Source organism: Meleagris gallopavo, chromosome 9, assembly GCF_000146605.3.
Source record: "Meleagris gallopavo isolate NT-WF06-2002-E0010 breed Aviagen turkey brand Nicholas breeding stock chromosome 9, Turkey_5.1, whole genome shotgun sequence".
Taxonomy (NCBI): Eukaryota; Metazoa; Chordata; class Aves; order Galliformes; family Phasianidae; genus Meleagris; species Meleagris gallopavo.
The window spans coordinates 12001945-12024154 of NC_015019.2; the positions used below are offsets into that span (position 1 = coordinate 12001945).

General features: G+C 39.1%; 2 protein-coding genes across 2 annotated transcripts in view; both read left to right on the forward strand.

Moving 5' to 3' along the window:
• Positions 1-89: 89 nt before the first annotated feature.
• CHIC1 (cysteine rich hydrophobic domain 1) lies at positions 90-20512 on the forward strand. Its single transcript, XM_010715347.3, has 6 exons — positions 90-493; positions 6748-6802; positions 13177-13332; positions 15329-15385; positions 15631-15690; positions 16500-20512. Coding segments are annotated over exons 1-6 (381 nt in total). The 5' UTR covers positions 90-491; the 3' UTR covers positions 16551-20512.
• Positions 20513-22022: 1510 nt separating this feature from the next.
• The window catches only part of LOC100548498 (pre-mRNA 3'-end-processing factor FIP1-like), a 25220-nt gene continuing 25032 nt past the window's right edge, over positions 22023-22210 (forward strand). The window contains exon 1 of the mRNA XM_031554730.1: positions 22023-22189. Coding sequence (XP_031410590.1) covers positions 22023-22189 — 167 coding nt within the window. The remainder of the gene's footprint in view (positions 22190-22210) is intronic.

Below are 22210 nucleotides of genomic sequence, written 5' to 3' on the forward strand. Positions count from 1 at the left end.
GCCGGGGAGGCCCGGCGCTGAGCCGCGCTGCTGGGGGCCACGAACGGCCACGCGCGGCCGCGCTGTCATTTGCCGACCCCAAACTTCCTCCCGAGTTGTGCTCGATTTAAGCGTTTTCCTCGTTGCGGTGCACCGCGAGGAGCGGCGAATGCTGCCCGTTTGACGTAAATGTGGAATGGCCATTTGGTTTTGCTTTCTTGTTTTTTACTATCCCTGCTCCAGCAAGTGAGGAATTAGCACAACGGAGTGCACCCGTACCGAGTTGTTAGTGGTTACGCTCGTTTATGTAACGAAAAGGGTGGTACTGAAACTTTGATATTGCAGAGATCCATCGAGCTTGTGTTGCTTTGGGTCTATCTGTGGATTGCATAAAAGAACGCACGTTTCTCTCTGTGAATAGGTGCAGTGTGATCTAGCTTTCTGCAGCAAAAGCACTGGGTGGGGAAGTCTCTCATCCTAGGAGAACTAATGTTGGAGTTGCTGTGTCCGCCATGTAAGTCTGAAGCAATTTGCTGAGCTGGTGCCATGGGTGGCTGCTGTGGTGCACCGCAGTGTGCGCGCTGTCCTGACCCCACGCAGCATGTGGCCTGTCTGAAGGAGACATGTAGCTTAAGTGAAGTGACCAGAGTAGCATATACTCGCTTTATTAGCTGTCTGTTTTTAAGCTCTGAACTGAAAAAAAAAAAAAAAAACAAACCATCACACACTTTGCTTTGTCTGCTTTGAGGCTTTCAGTGTATTAGCGGTGTTCCTTAAGGTTCCTTTGTGGCTCCAGCATCTTTTGGAGATAGGCAGGAACACCTAGAAGAGTTGTCAGCTAGTGATGTCTACATCAAAAGAAAGCAGTAATTGTAAATAATGTGGGAATGGTAAGCTAGAATACTGCCCGTGTAAGTACCTGGCCTGAATTCCCACCTGCCTTATTTTCCCTTTCTTCCACTCCTCCCATCTTCCTTCTTGTAACAGCTATGCCTCTCTGACGGTACAAAACAGCTTTTCTTTTATCAGTTCATGACAGTTCCTCAAAGTCTCTCTATACTAATAAAACCAATCAGTGGATGCTATCAATGAAATGCAGACGGGCTCTGGACACTACAGTAAACAGTCCTAACTTCTTTAATAAATGAGGCAATATTTGGCTTCCTATAGATTTTCTGATTATTAGTGTGCATCAGCTCTGAAATTCTGCCACTTTCTGATCACACAGATGCTGCATCTTTTGGAATCAGCAGGCTTCAGAAGCAGCCTGCTCTACTTATTGATGTGAGACATGTCATGCCCTAAAACTTGTGTTTGTTTTCTGAACCTGTCTGGAATGTTGCTAATAAAAACTTCTGTCCTGACAGAAGTCAGAAACACTCCATTTAAGTAAAGAGAAAAGGAGAAAAAAGAAAAGCATTTATTTTTAAAACAAACCATCTATTATTTTGTTTCACGTATTTTCTGTTCCTCACCTGACGCTGGCTTGCTTGAATACTTATTTAGAGAAGGATATTCTCTAATTCTGGGGTCATTTTCGGGTCCAACTTTTCATGTACAGTCCTCTCAAACATTTTCATTTTAGCAGATTAAAAATACATGTTAGTTTCTTGCATGGGAATTGTTACGACCTTGTCAGTGAGTGGCTGACCCTAACAGAGTTACCCTGCAGTGTCCAGACATACTAAAAGTAAATTCCAGGAATCTTTTTAGCAGGACCTTGCTTTTTCTACTGTTTGCTAGCCTTTCACTCTTGTACATGGGAAGAGTGGTTGAATAAATTGTATTTGTTTCATTTCTCTCTGAAGGAGCATTTAGGAAAGCAGGTAGCGGAATTCATGCTCATCTTGTTCAGCGCTCACTGTAGAAGATCCTCATTTTAGAAAAGTTAACTACCCATTTAGTTTTAAGTAAGCTTTAGAATTTTAGTGCAGAGAACTCGTACAACTTGGTGAATCCTTTTTTTTTCCTTCTGGAATTCCATGTAAGGGAGTTTTCTGTTTCACTACGTAAGTTAGTGTTACTCTGATGGTGTATTGAAGAATCTCATCATAAACATTTTAAATGAAAAACTGAGTCACAGCAACAACAGTAACTTTCAAAAATACAGCAGGAAACTGAGGAGTTGCAGTTTTTCTGACATACTGACACACACGAGGCAGCGAAGTAAGGCATGAGCCTCTTTTTGCCCTTAGCGTTCTGCTTGTGATTCCTGCTTAGGTCTGCAAACTTGCTAGTGTTGAATATAAGTTAACTTTTGTTCTTCCATGATGTTTCCTTTAGGAGTGCCTGAGGGACCTACGATGCAGGTGCTGATGAAAATTGTATTGTCAGGGATTGGGCAAAGCAGGGAAAAGACAGGTCTCTCAGTTGTAAAGAAAGAAGATATTTAGTTGTCTTCTGTTACTCCCATCTATGACTTCAGCCTACCACTAGTTCTCAGTAAGTTAGTTCTCCAAAACATTATCCACAAGGAGGGATGCCCCTTAGTAGTTCTGCTGGCTTCATAGGAAAGGGTCATAAACTAGAAAGAAATTTCAGCTCAGGACTGTTGATGAGTGCTTTCTTTATTCAGTGACATTGAACAGAGCTGAGGTGGTGCCTGTGCAAAGGAAGCGTCTGGTGATCCAAGTTCATATGTTCCAGATAGGTTGAACTTACACTGGAGTGGGTGTGGGCAAAGGAGCCATGCAAAAAGGACACTGGAGAACCTGTCACGAGAGAGCTGACTAGCTTGCATAGCCTTGTAAGACTGATGACTACCTATAAATACAGTAGTGGGTTAAGCAAGAATGAAAGATTATTGAAGTCAAAAGGAAAAAGTTCAAGAATCTGTAAATATGTCTGTTCTAGATATAAGTGCTTTCCAAAATGTTTCAGTTGCAGTTGTGGGTCAGGAGACCTCATTTCTGATAATGCTTTGTAAAGAAATCTATAATGTGATCCCTGTTGCAGCTAGGATTTACAGATGATGATTCAGAACTTTCCTTTCAAGCTTTAATGTATGAGCTTTTATTTACTGCATCTGCCTCTGGGAAATTGCATTCTCTCCACTTTACAAATGGGGAAAATGAGATGATGGGGCTTTTGCTGTGCAATACTTTAAAACAAGGAACAAGAGAGAACAGAAATTGAGGTCATCCTTGTTCAGTTCCAGTGTTGGTGTCTGTTAGGCAATGGTTCCCTGCTTTTACAGGTATGTCATCCTGAGAGAAAATTCCAGCTAAAGTGTGTGAGTGACTTGATATGAATTTCTAAATGTTAGACCTTGCACACTTTGCACTGAGAGTGCTCAGAAATAAGTGACCACCAACTGATATTTTAAATAATTGAACAGACTGATACTGCAGTTTATTTTGCATAGCTATTTTTGAAGCATACTGGGTTTTACAAGATAGTGAAGGCAAAATCATGTTTGATCAATTATTGCTATGAATTAATTTATTTTGGAAGGTCTAGGCTATTTCATAATTAAAAGTTCAGGTGTTCGTTTTTTTTACGTGAAGTTTTCAATAAAGCTTCAATGCTTTTTTGAAAGTGCTTACAAACTGTGGAATTGTGTGACATTCTGCTTTAACCAGAACTTGAACCAGAATTATTACCAGCAACAAATATTTGTTGTTTCTTGAGTCTAACCCCACCTAATAAGGTCTTAATCTTTCTGAACTCCATGGTGTCACTCCATGGTGACTCAGCGGGAGGACAGCCTGCACAACCCCTGGAGGTGTCTCTGAAACTGCTACAGGCCACAGTGCTGCTGGCTGAATGTAGTGTTACAGCATGGCACGGTTCTGTTTGCAGCACAGCTGAAGCCTCTGGAACTCTTTCAGCCATTTGTGGGCGTCGGTGTAAAACAGATGCATTTCTGTAACTGAGGCTTCTTGGTCCTGTTAAATCTGAGTGGACTGTTATGGCAACTAATACAAGTTCTGGTTTTCTAAATATGTTTCAAGACATCATCAGCCTTCAGATTTAACTAAATAGCTTACACTGTGTTCTTGTCATGTTCTTAACAGTTCTAAATCAAAAAGCACTCATTTGTTTTATTTTCTTGGGAAATTGGTAGTACGATGGGAATTTTAACGAGTGGATGTGAGCAGTGAGATGAAAGATGCTGCCTGTGGCTCAGGAAGTTTTTGAACTACAGACTGTTGAAGGTCCGAAGAGAATTCTGGGGTAAAAGTATGTAAAGTTTGCAGGCTTTTTCCTTCTGCCCTTCTCTGGGCATCTGCTGCTGGTGCTGTGAGAATCAGTGTTGTGATCTAGGTGGGTCTTTGGCACCATTAGAGCAGTTCTAATCTGTGATGTGGATAAATAATTCTGCGGAACTTCCGTAGCATCACAGAATATCTCAAGTTGGAAGGGACCTGTAAGGATCATTGAGTCCAACCCCTGGCTCCACACAGGGCCACGCAGTCTGCGAGCATTATCCAGACACTTCTTGAACTCCAGCAGCTCAGGGCTGTGCCCACTGCCCTGGGGATGTTCCATGCCCACCACCCTGTGGTGCAGACCCATTCCCTGACCCCCTGCCCCTCCCCTGACGCAGCTGCATGCCGTTCCCTCGGGCCCCATTGCTGTCACAGAGAGCAGAGCTCAGCGCTGCCCTCTGCTCCCTGTAAGAGCTGCAGCTGCCACAAGGGCTCTGCTCAGCTCCTCTGCTCTGGGCCCAGCAGACCCAGGGACCTCAGCTGCTCCTCACACACCGTCCCCTCCAGGCCCTTCCCTATCTCTACTGCCCTGCTTTCCAGTAGCTATATTCATGCTAAGTTAATTACGTTGCTTGGTTGCTAAAGGTTTGTGATTGTTTCATGTAGTTTCTCAATAAAAGAGTCAGTGTTCCTCAAAACAGGCTCACATATGTGTTTTGTAGGGCTGTTAGTCTTTTCTGGTTTTTTGTTTGTTAGTTTTTAAGGCTGAAAAGACCAACTTACTTGGAAAATTTCATCATAAAAAAGAGAAGCTACAGAATGTGGAGACTGGCCTGCAGGTTACACTGTCAGAAAACGAAAATGTGTTTATATCAGTTACCTCTTCGTTTGCTTAAAATCATATTGTGTTTACTTTTTGCATATATAGCAGTAATTTATCATCATGGCTTTCCAATTGACTCAGATATGCTGTAGCCAACGCTGTGCTGCTGTTCAGTTCACTCACATTCACCTCTGGAGGATTTCCAATGAAAATATGTTGAAGGAAACGCAAACAAGTGGCAATTGGTCGTAGTGCTTAGGATAGCTGAAGAGACAAAGGTTGACAGACACCTCGGTGAAGGTCTAATCTTTGGTGGTTTTGTAATATTTACACAAATAGTGTGCTAACATTCTGGTTTTTACAGGTCTGACTTAAGTTAGCAACTGAAGAACTTGATGTCACCAGTATTGCTGGCAGACATCTTGATTAGCTGACTGGATTTCTGAGGACAGCAGAGATTTTAATGCTCCTCTCGCCCTTCAAGTTTATTTTTCACTTGTCTGTACTGCTAAGCAAGTGCCATTGCTGGGCTTGGGTAACTGAGTTATTTGTGGGTGCACGTGGGCTGCGTGCTGTGCAGTGGTAGGGCACTTACACTTGGGCAGAGCCAGTGTTTGTTTGGGTGGCCAGCGAGGAACGCTTTGGTCTTGGTTTGGAGGAATGCTCTCTGCCCAGAAGGGTTTGTTTCTAGGGTAAATATTACAATACCAAATATACACGCTCATCTTTTTGGCTGTGATTCTTTTGTTTTCTGTTTGTTTCAACAAAAATATTCAGGAAATGGTTTATCAGGGATGGCAGAACTTGGTGTGCAGTATATTTAACTTTACATGCTTTGCAGGAAACCTTCTTTGAATAGAGACACGGGAGCTGAGAGACCAGTTGCTGTTGTTTCATTACTGAATTGCAAAGGTTAGAATTCAGATGAGATGGAGAGGACAGAAGATCATAACGTTTTATTTCACAGAAACTCGTGGGCTTAACGTCAGGGTTTTGTTAATTTCTTGCCTACGTGAATGCTTTAAATACAACAAAGTCAGCTGTGCTTTCAGCATCCTACTGACCTACACAAGTAGCTCCTTGACATGGGCAGTTGGTTCAGTAGATTTGGAGCTCGGAGCAACGTGGGTTTTCAAGCAGAGCGTCTAAATTCCAGAAAACACGTCGCTGCCTGTAGGCTCTGCTGGTTGTAATGAAGACTTGCTGCTTGCAAAGTAAAAAGGCTTCACTGACAGGAGCCACCAGGCACTGTGTTAGCTAAGACAGTTTTCTAAAGTTCATAGTTGCTTGAAACCACTCGATATGTGGGCCCTTACATGTTTGCATGAGATAGTTTAACTCAGATCAAAGCAGCTTTTAAGAATTGTATGGTTATAAATTTTCCAAAGCGATGAATGGTTTTCTTATAAGTAGCTTTATTTGTTGCATGTGAATAAATTGCATGAGTAAGAAAAACAGCAATGAAAAGATTAGCTACTACTTGGAGGCTCTTGTTTTTTTTCTTTAAGAAAGAAAAAATTGAAACTTACTGCTATCCAATTGTAAAATACTTTTCTGCTTTTAGTGGCTCAAAGGTATTGAAGTAAAGCAACAAGCTATATTTCTATTTTTGTCTTTTGAATAATACAGAAGAGCTTATATAAAAATGGATTGAAAGCTTATAAAGTAATGTACATGTAAAGGCAAAAGAAATAGTTGTTTTTTTTTTTTTTTAAAGCATCTATTGCATTTTTTATTAAGGGAAACAAAATAAGTTAGGTGGAATATATTTTGTTTGTCTCTTTTGTTTTCAAGGTTTGGCTTGAGCAACAAGTTTGATACAGAATTTCCCTCTGTTCTGACAGGGAAGGTAAGTGTGAGATTAAACTGTTCTTTTAAATGGAAAGCTCCAGTGCCTCCAGTGGTTTTTGTGTTACAAATACATGCCTATGAATCCAACACAACTGGTTGCAGGCCAGCTCTGCACTGAAGGCTGCTAAATTAACTCTGTCCTTTATGAAATAGCTGGTCAAAGACCAGTCCCTACAGCAAAGATAGTTTGCAATGACTGTAGTCTTTATTGACATTCTAAGCACACCGTGATACTGTTCTCATGTAGGCAATCTGTAAAAGCAAGACTTGCATCCCTTGCTTCATAGGTGCCTGCAGTTTGTGCCACATCCTGTGCAAATTAAACTATTTCAGGTACTAGACCTCATTTTTCAATATGTCTGTCAAGTCTTGAGTTTATTTTTAGACAGATCTCTAGAAGAGAATTTATTTATCTGAAGCTTAAAGGAATTAAACATGGTCTCAAGTCTGCGAGTGAAGTAGGTTTTTTTAGAACTTTTTCTGAAATACAGTAATTGTGTCATTCTGAAAATTTGTGAAAGTCTCATCATTTCTCTGGAGTCTTGTTGTGTTGCTAAATGCAATTTAATAAGTATTCATTTGTAGCTATTTATTAATGAAAACTTGTAGCAAGGTTCTTCACTTGTAAATTCTTTTCATAATTCTGGTTTTGTTTTGTTTGTTTGTTTTGTTGTGTTTTAGACTTTTTTCCCCAATTTTTTTTCATTCAGCTGTTTTAGTACGCAGTGCTTTTCTTGTCCTTCGTTTTGTCATCCCCTTGCGTATCTCTTCCAGAATTTGTGAGAAAAAGGTATTTGGCTCTTGCTGCTTTCTCTAAGGACATCCCACATGGCTGCAGCCTCCCGGTCTCCCCAGCCTCTTGCAGTCACTGTTTTTGCAATGTGCCGAATGCAGCTGAAGCCTGTGGAGGTTCCTCCCCTCTGGAGGCATCCTGGTTCTGCCAAACCCACCTGGGATTTTTCTCCTTCATTTTCACCTCTGAGCATAACGAATAAAGTGCTTGTGGTGAATCTGTCCAGCATTTTTGACAGCAGTCCAGTTGTTGGCTGGTCAAGCTGCTAATTTGATTGTTAAAAGACAACCTGTAAAGTCTGGCCTTGTTTCAGGATCTGACTGGGCAAAAAGGGAAGGCTCATTGACTTAACAGTGCCTGATGCACAGGCTGGCAGTAACACAACTTACATCTCACTGCTTTGCATGTCTGAAGTTTATTTTCTGTAAAGCTCTTTCAGATCACTGAAAAGCCATGGAATGCTTTTCGGGAAGAGTTCTGTTCTTTTAATTAAGTGGCCGTTTTATGTACGAAAACATTTATGTAAAAAAAAAAAAAAACAAAAACAAAAAAAACCCACTACGCCACCCCCAAAAATATTCATTTTAATACAAGTCTTAATGCCTGTCACATTTCCCACTTGATTGGCTTCCTGTTAAATAAAGAGTGAGAAATTGATGTTATTACAGGATCTGAGTTTGCAGGAGCAAAAGTTTAAATTAAACTTCAGTTTCCTGCTTGGATTTAATTTAGCAAAGAGTGAAAAGAGGATGTTCTTTTACCTGACATGTGGGTGTTGACTTGGTGCCTATAGTAGCACTGCTTATGTTGAGAATTTTGATAATCCAGTTACTTTTCTTTTTTCCATGTGTGAATTGATGGGTTTTGAGGAAAATGACTTTGAAAATAAGTCCAACTTTCACCAATCAGATGAGATAGTAAACAAATCCTTCTTAGTGCTTGCCACGCATGCTAGTGAAAGGTGGTAAAAGCCACAGCTGTGGCTTGTTGGGTTTTTAATACTTTCATACAGTGCCAGAAATGAATAATCTGCTGCTTCCTCTGGTTATGGCAGTCCATCACCTTTACCGCTGCTGAAAATGAAAACTCAGATTTTTCCAGTAAGTGTTCTTCAAATACCCTGATTAATAATTCACATCAGGCATTGTGGCCTACTGATTTACCACATGAAGATCTTTCTTTTTCTCCTTTCCTTTTTATGAAATCTGTTTATGAATAGTGTGGTGGCTGTTTATATTACCTGTTTTCTATAAAAATGTTTACTGTAAGACTGCATTAAAACCATCACTGGATGGTTGTCATACTTGGAGAATGTCCATGTAATGTTAAGTTTAATGACTTTGTTGACCACTGTGAATTGATACTAATAATATAATTCCTCTGCTAATGCAGTGTAAAAGATGAAGCTGTTACATGGAGTTGATAGACTTCTCCATCATGCTGTTTTTCTTTTAAGAAATTCAGGATGAGGATTTAGGCTTTTAAACAAAGGATGAAATCACTAACTTTTTAGATTTATGCTCTGTATAGTCCTTGGGAATTCATAAAGTTTCCTGACCCTCAGTTTGGTTTTCATCTACATAATGACAATAGTAAACCTTGCACTAATTTTATTCTTTATTATCTTTTTAGTATGAAATATTCTTCTTTATCCATCTCTTCTTCTTCCTCCTCATTTCTGCAGATTCTCAAACAGTTGTAAATTAGCTTAGAGCTAAGTTGCATGTGAGTACGTCTCAAATATTTAACTGGTTGCGAATGTTTGAGGAAATACCGTAGACAATAAAACAATACAGAAAATATCAGTTAGGTCAGATATTGCTCTAGTTAATTCCACTCGATTGACTTGCCCTTTATCTTGCAGGATAAGAAGCAAGTATCTTGCAGTATCAGCTGGTGTATGAACGCAGAGCTTAGCTTTCGGGAGGGTTTTCAACAAAATTTTGTAAGAAAGATTTGATTTAGAAAATAAGGGGGCAGTAATTAACTTGTAGTAATTGGTTTTAATTTAAATTCTGGCTAAATTCAAATTCTGTGTGCTATGGTTTTATAGGGCTGTTCTTTTAAAACAGACATTTAAAATGGGTTTTAAAGCAGCTCTGTTGGTAGCTATTCTGAAATGAAGTAGAACTTCTAGTGCTAAAAGTTTAAGTGATTCCTTTGCTGCAAAGAATTTTAAACCTGGCTTGTAAGATTAGTACTTCCCATGAGGAATTGTTCAATAGCAAGCAGTGCTCCAGGTGACAAGATAGTGATGGAGCCAGTGAGCCTTAAGAAAAAAAGTGGAGTTTCCTGCCCTGAACCTAAAACAATCAGGATCTCATACAGAGATTACTGCGCAGTGCAGGGAAATGTAAGCCATAAAATGCTATTGTGATCCCACTGCAGTGTGTGATTGATAGGGTTTGTGATCATGATTGAAGGAGAAAGATCAGGCCTGCTGGGCTGTACTTGCTCTCTTCCTGTGTTTGCAGATCCTCTTACATCCTGTTGTAAAATATTATAACACTCCCTCCTTCCCTTTTATGTCTTTTTTTTTCCCCTTGGAGACCTAAAAAGAACCAGTGTCTCTTTACAAGGTGTACTGCACAGCCAGGAGCTATGTGTTTATCTCATTCTTTTTGAGGCTCAGAAATTCTACAAGCGACATTCCAAAACTGCTCAAAACTGTTAGTGAGCTTTCTTTGCTCAGGAGGTGCTCTGAATTGTTCTAAATACTTAGGCATTTTCTATTAACTTTTCAGTATCTTTATCTGCATAAAAGGCAGGATTTAAAATTATGTCCAAAAATCAGCAACATTCTTTTGTAACTGTTTTATTCTAAAATCATTTTCTTACTAAATAAGAACAATGTCGTTTTATTTACAGGTATTTCATTCTTTGTCACTGTAACAAGACTGAGCTGTAAACCAAAAGGAACAAACTGGTTTTGCTTCTCTTTATCACGGAATGAGGCTTATCTTGGTCCCTGATTAGCTTACCTTCAAATGAAGATGTCACTGACTGACAGAAGTATTTTTTGTGACGAGGTGTCTGCAATGGAGAAATAGATCCAGCAGTTTGAGTTAGCTGAAGAGGTCTTCAGTAACTTCATCTTGTGCTGCAGTTAAGAGATACGCCTTTATAGAAGTAGTTGGTGCATTAGCAGGTAGTAGCTGTGCTGTGCTAATATGAAAATAGCCCAAGTAGAAATTTGTGTTTCTTGGCACCCAGAATTTGTTTCTAGATTAGCCATGTGCAGTGCTGTGCTCATGACAGCATGTATGTTGTTCTTCTAATGCAGCATCGTGCTGTTTGACAACGGGACCAGTGGCTGAAGAATCTAGTTGACTTCTTTCGTGTTGGAAGATATCAATTATGGTTATAAAGTTTGTTCATGATATACAGAGAACTCTAGGTTGCAGATCCAGTCTGGTGTCTGGTTGTGAGGTGTGCTGTTGTCAAGGAAATTTGTGAGTGATACAGAAGGACCCATTCTCTTTCCTTAGTGGACTTCATATCACAAGTACTAATGGAGTCGAGAAAAAATAGGTTATTACCTTTCAAATAAATAGATAGGCTGATGCATGTATGAATTTCAGAAGACTTATTGAAGATGGTCCCATTTTTGTATATATGAATGCTAAGAACATATTTGCATGTGAACTTCTTGAGCATTGTGAACTGTGGTTTGTTCGTGCATGTGAGTTTGATCATTCTGAATCATGTCCGATTGCAGAAGCTGAACTCCTGTACTCCTGTTACACAACCAGTCCTGCCATACTTCACTACCAATTTTGCTCCCATAGTGAATATGAAGTGGTCTTACTCACATGCATCAAATATTTGGGGTTTCCTAAATATAAGAGCTGCCACTGGCAGAGATTTGCAAAGCCTTCTGTTTTGAATGTTTGAAAGCACAGGCTAATTTTCCACATCACAATGTAATTTTTTTCTCTTCTTCATTAAAAACATCCCAATGCTGTTTCTTTTTTTTTATTTTTTTATTCTTTTTTAACTGGGATATTTGTTGTAAAATATATTTAAATGTTGATGTGCCATTTAGTCGAAAGCAAATTTTTGGACTTGCTTCATTTGTATGTGTAGAAAGAAGTACGAGATTGACTTTTCTATACTGAGGAAACAAAGGTAGTCTGTATAATTGCAGAATAAGTGTTTGCTGCGTAGTTATTCATTCTTGCTATAAAATGCTCACAGTGTTAACTGATGTTCACTGTAGGTCTGGCTAGCATACAGACCCAGATGACCTCTGACTCTGTACTGCGTGGTGACCTGCATGGCCAGGAAACAGATGCTCTGTGTATTTACTCCCTTTCCTGCAATGCTTTAATCAAGTTAGCTCTTGTGATGGGAGGAGGTGGCAGAACCAGGTTGTTGCTGCTTCCTGGCTCCTGGGTTCACCTCTTCAGAGAAAGGAGGCACTGCCAACTAACACCTTTTTTCCCTCCTTGTTTGTGGAATCAAATGAACAAAGTCAGGCTTGATGGCTGGAAGGCTTACGTAGGAGTTTAATAACTTGGTATGCAGACCAGTTCTAGGCAGGAGCTTCTTCAACATGGCAAGTAGAAGGAAAGACTTTTTTATTATTATTTTGGAGTTGTTGTGCCTGGCTGTTCAAGTTTGTAAAAGTTGGATCTCACTGTTCTGCTTTGTGTGTCCAGCCTGGGCTTTGTTACAGTTAGGAGTCCATCCAGGAGTCAAGTTAGCTGTAAGACAGTGAATGGATCCCTACTTGTTATTTAGGTACTGTAGGGAGATGGTGGGTTTGGACTATGTGAGTAGGCAAGTGCTCACATATAGAAAATAATACTTTAAGAAATAGTGGGCTGAGTGTACTTAAAGAAACTATTTCAGCAGCTAGGCTTTACTAAAAATCATGTACAAGGTGCATTTCTTAGCCTTGGATGTAATCCAGTTCCTGTCTTTCTGGGCTTCCCGGCTTAGGAAGAAGCCACAGGAAAAGTTGCAGCCCCATGACTGTGTGGGCTGTATCAGGAATTGGTTTGTGGACAGCAGCCCACCCTCACCCAGGCACAGTGTAGACTTGGTATGAAAGTAAGTTGGACATATCATTCTTCTTTAATGTGACACACAATAGTGTTTTTACTAGGAAGTAACGACCTATTACTCCTTATTCACTTGGAAACAAGATAGCCATCATTCTTCTTTTTTTAATTTCATTTTATTCCTCCATTTTTTTATTATTATTATTTTTTCTTTTATTCCTTTTTTTGTGGTCAGTGTAGCCAGGATGTTGCACTGCTGCGTTCCATTTCTTAGCCTTGTTAGGGACCACTATGTAATCAAGCCTATTGATCTATGGTATAATAAATATGGATGAGGCTGTTCATCTAAGCTGCACTGGGCTTTTTAACGCAAATTTTTGCAAAGCTCACACCAGAAATGAATTTGTTACAGGAAAATGACTTTTCATGCTCCCTGTGTGACCGGTGTTTTGGAAGATGGGGTCATGTTGCATAATGGAAATATGTTGCATTTACATTTTAATCTATAAAGGCAATTCTTGAGAAAATACATCTGTAATGACATTCCACTGAAGTTCAGCACTTCTGTTACAGGTTGCCCCAGAAGAATTCAAGACCAGCATCAGTCGTGTGAATACCTGCTTAAGAAAGAATCTTCCTGTCAATGTAAAATGGCTGATTTGTGGCTGTCTGTGCTGCTGCTGCACACTGGGCTGTAGCCTGTGGCCTGTAGTCTGTCTTAACAAAAGAGTGAGTACATTTTTTGTTTGTCTTATTTTCTTGATTTTGCAATTTCTGGTAGCATTAAATAATGTTGAATAGCATCTTCTCCATTCCAAAGCCCTTTTCTTTATCTCACATTCAAAAGCTAATTCAATTTTCCACTCCTTAGAGAATAGAAGAAAACATTTCTTAATGAAGCAAATGATGCCAAATTGCCAATTGAATTGATAGTCAAGGGTAGAGCGAGCTAATCTCATCTCAGTTCAAAGAAGAAGGTGTTATACTGGAGAACCTATATTTCCAGGATATTTAAAGCTCTAAAAACTGAATTAGTGAGTGCAGACTGAGGTGTTGACCCTCAAAAGTTGCCTGAACTAGAGTGAGTATTTCTCTTCCCTCCTCTCACAGAATTTTTTGCAAGCAGACAATTTTTATTATTATTATCTCTAATAGATAATAACCATAATGTTTCTGAACTGCTATTTATTTGGCATAGTTTACTGTGTTACTTCTGTTAAGAACAAGCAGAGGAATACACTTGATATGTAGAGATGGAATATTTGCAGTTTTAAAAACATATTTAATATCCTTGTGCTATGGAAGAAATAAATGCCCGTGTGAGGTTGTAGTATTAATATCATTCTCAAATGTATAAAGTGTGTATGTGTATGTACACATACAAGTTTACACACATGTATACATGCATGTGATTTGGTCACTCTAAGAACCAGAAGTATACGGTTGTTCTTGGTCTTTTGTGGAGAATTGAGCCTGCCAGTACCTGAGCTGACAGCAGCCCTTTGCTCGCTTAGTCTCCAACAGGACTGGACGGAATTAAAAGAGCAAAAGCAAGAAAAACCTCAGGTCAAGATAAAAAACAGTTTAATAAGTGAATGAAAAAAAGAGGAGAAAAACCCAAGAGATGCAAAGACAAATCACTCCCTACCTCCCATCAGCTGGGCCATGACAGCCCCAGTTTTGTTGTGAGCATGGTGTCATGTAGCCCTTTGGTCAAACCGGGGCAGCTCTCTGAACCTCTTGCCCATACCTGAGGGAGGTAGAGTTAGAAACAGAGGTCCCTGATGCTGTGCAAGCACTGTTCAGCCAGAGCTGCAACACTGTTGTGCTACCAACACCAGTTGAGTCATTAGATCTAGAATGCAGCACTATGCAAGTTGCGGTGATGAATATAGCTCTGTCCTGCCAGTCCATGTATGTTCATTTAGGAAAAAAAAAAAAAAGGCAAGATCCAGAGGCTGGAATCTGAAATTTAAACGGTGCAGGAAACAACATGGACTTTTTAATTCTGAGGATAGCTTCATCACTGGAATAATTTGCAAAGAGTTAGTGGATTCTCCATCATTAAGTATTTGACTCAGGATTCGATATCTTTGCATCTTTTTTTAATGAGGTAGTATAGCTCATTAACCATTATTAAGTTTGTGAACAAAATACTTGCATGGAACATTGTGCAGAAAAAAGAATAGGTTATCACAGTGGTCCTTCTGTGACAATAGAGGAAAAAGAGTTGAAACTTCAAAAATACTTCCTTCTCCCACAACAGTAAAATGGCTTCTTACTTCCTGAAGTGGGTTGCTTTCTTCAAAATAAGATCCCCTTTATAAGTGTAAGGTAAGGAAGCAGTGTATCTCCTATCCAGGGTTTCATCTTTGTTTTTTAATGGTTGGCATGATCTTATGGAGTATTCTAAGTATTGTGGAAGCTCTTTGTAGCTGTAAGCTACATAAACCAAAATCATGTCTTAAGGGCCCTTGTGGAAAGAGCAGAATGTGTCCAGTTCTGAGCTTTGTGGTTTCTTGTTTGTTTGTTTGTTTTCTGATGCTGAGGAACAGAAGTCCTATCACTTCAACTTCCCATTTACAATTGTTCAATTGCTTGGTTCTACTTCTATAAAACTAATTTATTTTAAGTGATTCTTAGTCCAGATATGCAATAATGAGGTTCTTCTGGATGAGGCTGGCTACTGAACCATTCATAATACAGTTTTGACTTAATTTTTTAGACTAGAAGATCAATTCAGAAGTTGTTAGAATGGGAAAATAACAGACTATATCATAAGGTAAGAAAAGTTAGAGTGCTTGTTTTCTTCACTTTTACGTTGTTTTTTTGTTTGGTTGGTTGGTTTTTTTGCATACTTGGCATGTAGGAATTTTACTGTCTCATTATAATTCTATATTTTCTGGGCATTAAATCTCACTGTCTGAAGTGTTGCAGATCCAAATGGTTTGACTGCTTATGCTTGTTACATTAGTTATCAAAATAATGTAGTCGTATGTGTTAATCACCTGATAATTACTTTCTTAGCTTGGTTTGCACTGGAAGCTGAGTAAAAGGAAATGTGAAACTAGCAATATGATGGAATATGTAAGTATTATTTCTGTTATTTATTTGGTATTCAACGCCCTTTATTTTATAGTGAAATCTGTTAACTTACCAGACTTTAACCAATCTGAATAAGCTCTCATAAAAAGCAGCAGTTGTTTGATATACACCTGTGAAAGCCAGTTTTAAAGATGGCTATGTCATATATTAAAATTGAGAAACTGTCACTGCTGAACTTGTTTTCCATTCATAACAATTCTGTGTTTGCACTACAGGTACACTTTGATCAGTAACTGATAGCAAGGAAGGCCCACTGGGTTTTCATGCCTTGGTGTGATTCTTACAGCGGTCCATATTCCTTTATCCATCTTTCATTTTGCTATTTATAGTTACTTTGATTCAGCATTTTGGTACAGAAATATTGCATTTTTTTTAATAGTAGTGTTTTGTTGTGTGTTTTTTTTTTTTTATTCAGACCATGGATTTTAATTTACTTGTTTTAATCCTGGCTCCTGATCTCATAAAGATTTAACCAAGATAGTCCATTTAGGAAAGTGGAATTTCAAACATTCCTGTTATCCTACTATTTTCTCATGCACTTTCATGTATAACTATGAAGACTGCCTAGGCTTAAAGAGAAGAGAGAATCACCCCCAAAAAGTCAAGTGTTGATAAGTTGTGTATTCCAAAATAACTTGAACCTTCTTTGTTACTTTGGATAAAATTTCCCTATAAAATAATCTTGGACAAGTATAATCTTACAAACAGCTAGTGTTGCATGGAAAGTTTTGCTGAAGATTTGAAGTTGTTGATTACTGTGTTCTGTTCTTGTCTTTTCCCTTCTTCAACAGGTAATATTAATAGAGTTCTTACCAAAATATCCCATATTTCGACCTGACTGAAGAACTGCATTTGGTCTTTCATGTTACCTGTCATTTTCTACCCTTAGTGCCTTGTAGATGATTTTGGAAAGAAGATGGTCTACTTTGCTGTGATTTAAAAAATGTTCTTCAGTAGAGTATCTTCCTTGCGATGTTATTTTTTTTGTTTGACAACAATTTGCACATTTTTTTAAATGTTAAATGAGGCTTCTGTGTTGCACTCTGAATTTTTAACATTAACAAAAACTGATATAGTTGCCACTAGGGATCTAACATCAGTGCTGCTTAAACTCGTTCTGAGCATGCTGCCTTATTAATTTCTACATTTAGCAAATATCCTCAAACATGCACCCTGATGCTGTGTCATACTGTATTTCATTCTGAACGTTGCATTCCTATAAATCCTCAGTAGAAATGTCCAGGTAAGCGTCTAGTAGTAAAGATTTTAGTGTCGCTTGCATAGGACTTGCAATTAACAGCACTGGTTTTGTCCTGCACTTTGCAAAATCATCATTTACATTAGGGGGTTAATTATTTTACCCACTATAGATTTGTAAATATTGACTCTTTGCATAATGTAAAGTGTGGTATGCCAAGGTTTACAGAATGTAAGATAGCTCTTGTTCTATTACCAACAGTTTGACATAGTTTTATTCATTACATTTGTTATCATCCCTCTGATTGTATGGACCTATTCATGTACTGTTTTTATGGTAAAGCCATAATGAGTTTGTACATATTGTCAGATGTGTAGGCTCAGTTGCACTTTTGTTTAGTAAATGGATGAAAAACGTGTAGCATTTTGTTTGTTTGTCTTTTAACTACTTCAGGTGTTATTTGTGGCACCTGAAATGGGAACCTTATATATTGTTTATCTTTTGAAAAAATTACATTTATGGGGAAATGGCAGCTGCTATTAGCAAAATATCCCAAAGCCCACTTTTTACATTTAGAATATCTGAAAGTCAGTTTCTGTGGGTCATTCTGTTTTGTTTTCAGAGTAGGAAAAAGTGTATATTGTAATTGGAGAGAGTCGTTACTAAGGAGAAGAATTGGCAACAGCCAAATTAAAGTTGAAGTAACTGAATATTTTTATAGCACAATAGTACTTCAGCATTTTAACAGTTAAATGATATGGCATCCCTTTCTAGCAGAAATAAATTTTGCCTAAATCAGAGCAGTATTTCAGAATGTGCTGATGGGAGGAGGTAGATCAGTTGAATGGGCTCACATGTATATTTTGGCATTCAGGAACAGTCTGAAGAGCCACAAATGCCTTGTGGAATTCAGAAGCATTTTTGGATGCCTCCCTGTTTGCCTGATGTCAGGAAGGGAAGTGACTATAGAAAAACTTACTGTAATGGCTGGCCTAAGGAAGACCATTTGTTCATAGCATAAAAGAAAGAAGCAAAAGACAATGCATTGTTCCCCTCCCCCCCCTTCCTAACTAGAAATAAGAGAAAAAAATACCAGATAACTGATTATCTGTAAGTTGTGATGAATATAATCATAAATGTCTACAGGCATTTCTTTGCATCAGCTTAACTCCTTGCAGCATCACAGGTTGCTTTCTAGTTTCAGACTGACTTAGAACTTCCTCTGAATGTATTTGCATCTCTTCAGTGTGCGATACTGTATTAAAATACAGTATTAGTAAAGTCATTACATTCTAATAGCTGTAACAGGCCAGATACCCAGTACCCAGTGTTTACAGAAGGCCAGTTTTATGTAAGTTGTTACTTGGAATCAGATTTCTTGCTCTTCTAACTGTACAGCTGAGTGTCCGATTCCAGTGCTTCCTGATCTCGACTGATGCTTCAGGCTCTGAAATCTGTATGGTTAGTGCAGAGGTTTTGTTGGACCAGTAAATGGTAATGAATAACTGATCAATTGAATTTGTAATTTAATTTAATGAATGAACTGCAGTGTTGTGTGAATTTAACTTGAGCTATACCTTGCAATTCAGATTTCTGTCATAGAACCATGCAAAGTATTCTCTCCATTTTATTTTATTTTTTAGGATGAGTGTTAACTGGAAGCAGAGAAAATACTTAATGGCAGAAAGAAACAGTGAAAAGTAAAATTGACATAGCACAGACAATTTCCCTTAGAAATAAGTGCATGTGGTATAAGTGAAGGGAGCTTAGCTGGACAGAAGACTAGAAGTTTCTTACAGTTATGCCAGAACTTTATTAACTATTCTCTTGTTGTGTAAGAAACTCAAGAGATCTCAGCAGATCCTTAATTTTTGCTTTTATGTGACTATATTTTCAAAGTGGTTTTTTTCCAACCAAGAGAAGAGCCAAGCGAGATTTTCAGTAGCTGCCAGTGCTGAGTGCTGAGCAGCCCTCCGTCTCACTGTGAGCAGAAGTCCTCTGCTGAGTCTGTGCTGATATCATTGGATGGAGTTGAGAGTTTTTCCACTGATCTGTCTTGTTTCAGTGAAATGCTGTGCCGAGCAGAGGGAATACCCTGAGTTTCCCACGTAAGCACGGAGTATTTATTTTAAAAGTTTACATTTCAAGTACATAAATTCTATACGCTTTTACTTTGTCCTAAGTTATTAATTGTATTCAAACCGTGAAAGGGTCTTTTCCTCGTATGTTTTAATAGGCACTTAAAAATGTGGCCATAAAGCAACTAGTAGAGCTTGAGAGCTGAAATAGAAGTTTACAACAAGCTCCATGTTTTAATAGGAAGATAAATTTGCATTAAAATACAAAAACAGCAGGCAGTATTACATTTGCATCTGAAAGACAGGTTTAATAGCTTATTTAAACATGAAAGCAACTGTAAATGCTGCTGTGAACTTGTCTGCCTACAGGTTCTCTTTTGCCTAGGCTATCCTTTGCTTTAATATAAAAACATCCGACAGGTAGTTTGTATCTCATCAGACTGGAGAACTCATTTTTGACAGTAAAAAATGAGCATGAAATGGTAAGCCTGTTTATAGAGGATACTTGTTAATTGGAGGAAGCACGCATAGTAATGTAACAGACTAATATGAACAAAGTGTAATAGAAATGGTGAAGACAGTGCCTTGACTGGTTTCAACAAAATGAAAACGTGTAGCAAGAAAGGAGAAAAGGGAACTAGTAGAAGTATGTAGTGTGAGTTTGCAGCAATTTTTATAAAGCTCTTACAGGAATATCATCTGTCTAATCAGTGTTCAGTTTTTCAAATAAACATGTTGACACTTTCCTTTTTAACTTGTATGTATGAAATGCCTGTTTGTTTTTCTAATTAGAAAGTTTTTGTATGTGAGGAGCATTAAAGAATACTGATGAGCTCTTACCTACACTTTCCCACCTGCTTCTTGTGAAGTTCTTTTACCATCAGAGGAGGAAAGATGTATTTTAGAACATGCACAGGCAAATTTAAGAAGTGTGGACATTTGTAGATGAATAACTTGAAAAAAGAGAACATTTTTGTTAAAATCAAGAGTGGTATTGACTGGGGAAAAAAGTCCCTATACTTTTCTTGATAGGTACAAAAAACCACTGTATGCAAAACTGTAAATATACACATATTAGTCCCACTATGACAATTACTATGTTTACTTGTCAACACACTACCATCAGAGCAATAAAAATTCAAGCTATTAAAATTCACTGTAAATAAGTTGTTACTTCAGTAAGTAATGTTGTGTGATTCCTCTGCCATTTTCTTCTGCTGTTGCTGTTCTTACGATGCTGTAATGTTACTTGTATGGCTTACAGAAAGTGGTTTTGCTTAAGGTGTATGAAACTTTTTAAATTGTCTTCTTAACATTTTTATTCCGTTTACAAGTGAACAACCACTTTTTTAATAGGACCTCACCCTTTGGAAGTTTTTTTTTTTTTTCTTTTTAAAATAAAATTCTGAGCTCTATTTCTACATTTTACTGCATAGGCTTGTGCTGTTTAAAGAAGTTGGAAGTCAGACGTGCTTAATCACTATGAGACATTTTTCTTTAATTAAATGTAAAGATGAAAACCTCTGAACAGTGCCGTGTGTTTCTGGAAACAAAGTGGTTTGTGTCTCCCTGCAGCACTGTGTGAGCGCAATGGCAGTCAGTGGTTTCCTTTATGTGAGACACATTTCTAACGCAGAGCAGCAGGACTCCCAGCATGGTTTGGCTGGTTTAAAGGGCAACACCTGAAAAACTTAGTAAGGCTTTCTCAAAAACAAAATTCTAGAATGAACATCACATTTAGTCTTCCATGTAACCTATCTCAGCTGGTGTGCAGACCCTCTATAACCAGGAATTTTTGTGGAATTTTGCTGCAGCCTTACTTTTCATCACAGGTGCTCTATCACTACTGGAGTTCTAAGAGTGGAGAAGAGCAGAGGTTTTCCTATTCGATTGCAGTAGCACTGCAGAGGGAGCCTAACCTGAGCGTGGATAACGTGTTCATGAAATAAATCATTGGCTCATGTAGTGCAGTGTGACCGGAGGACAATGCAGCCTTTTGTGTGTGTTAGCAGGCTAACTTTGTAGCTGTGAAAGCAAGGCTTAAAATCAAAGCCTTCGGTTCATCCCTGGGGGAAAAACATCACATTCCCAAAATAGGCACGTGCAGTGTTTTTTGTTGAAAACTGATGTCCTCAGTTGTTTTGGACAAATCCAGGAGCACCTGGGTTGACGTGCTGTTTAGGCATGCAACTGCTACTGATTATTATTTGAGAAATGTAGAGAATGTTCCTTTCTTGTTATGCCAAATATAGGAACGTTTGGCTGAGCTGTGGTATTAATCCATGAAGGGTCATGAGATGTGATTGCCTGGGCTACTGCAAAGGTCCATTTTAAGAGTGGGATTTTGCCCCTTATTCTACTCTTGGACTTTTCAGTAATGAAGCTTGCCAAAATGTATGTGCCAACATATTTATAATTCTATGCATCTTTTGTATCAGCACTGCTGTAAGTATTGTATCACAAGCAGTTTAAATGTTCCAGCTGAGGCTTGTTTTTTTAGTTTTTATAGATTTAAATCGTAGTCTTCATATGCTAGACTAAATGTTATCCTTCTTTCAAAAGCAAATTTTTCTCTTTCGGATCACCCTGCTTGCTTTACGTTTGTTCGTACTGCGTTTGAATTAATTTTCCTTCAATACGGGTAAGTAGAAACAATCTGGGGTTGGAGATAAGGGCAGTGGCATCTCTAGCGTTACGCCAGGTGCAACAACGCAGATGGTTCCCTCTTCGTTAGAATAACGCGACTCATTAAAGGATCCCATTTGTCTCCGTAATGGCCGTGTTGTATTTCTGCTTCGTAGCCAATCCGTGTACAAATCCGGGACTTTCTCTTTAGTCTCTTCCACCTTTCCATGGAAAAGAACGCTTCTCGGGCAGCTTCCCGCCGTTCCTCAGCGCAGAGCGGGGCGAGCTGCGTTCCGGCCGCCGTTCCGTAGCGCTGCAGCGGGCGCCGAGCTCCGTACCGCCGGGAGCGGCTCACAGATCCCGCCCCGAAGGCGCCGCCGTCATTCACATGGAGAGAGCGCCGGGCCGCGCGGATGCCGCCGGAAGGACCGAACCGTTACCGCGACTGCCGAAAGCAGCTCGCGTGCTTGCTCGCTCGTAGCCCGGGCAGCCGTCAGCCCCGACGCTCGCTACCCGCTCGCGCTCTTCCCGCCCGAGAGCAGAAATCGGCGCCGCCCCGCCCTCAGGTTGGCCCGGCGAGGCGCGAAGCCGCGGCTCGGCC

Coding starts and splice junctions, on each gene's coding strand:
- CHIC1 (XM_010715347.3), top strand. Junction 15,386..15,630: donor ATAACAGACTATATCATAAG/GTAAGAAAAGTT, acceptor TTACTTTCTTAG/CTTGGTTTGCACTGGAAGCT. Junction 15,691..16,499: donor CTAGCAATATGATGGAATAT/GTAAGTATTATT, acceptor CTTCTTCAACAG/GTAATATTAATAGAGTTCTT.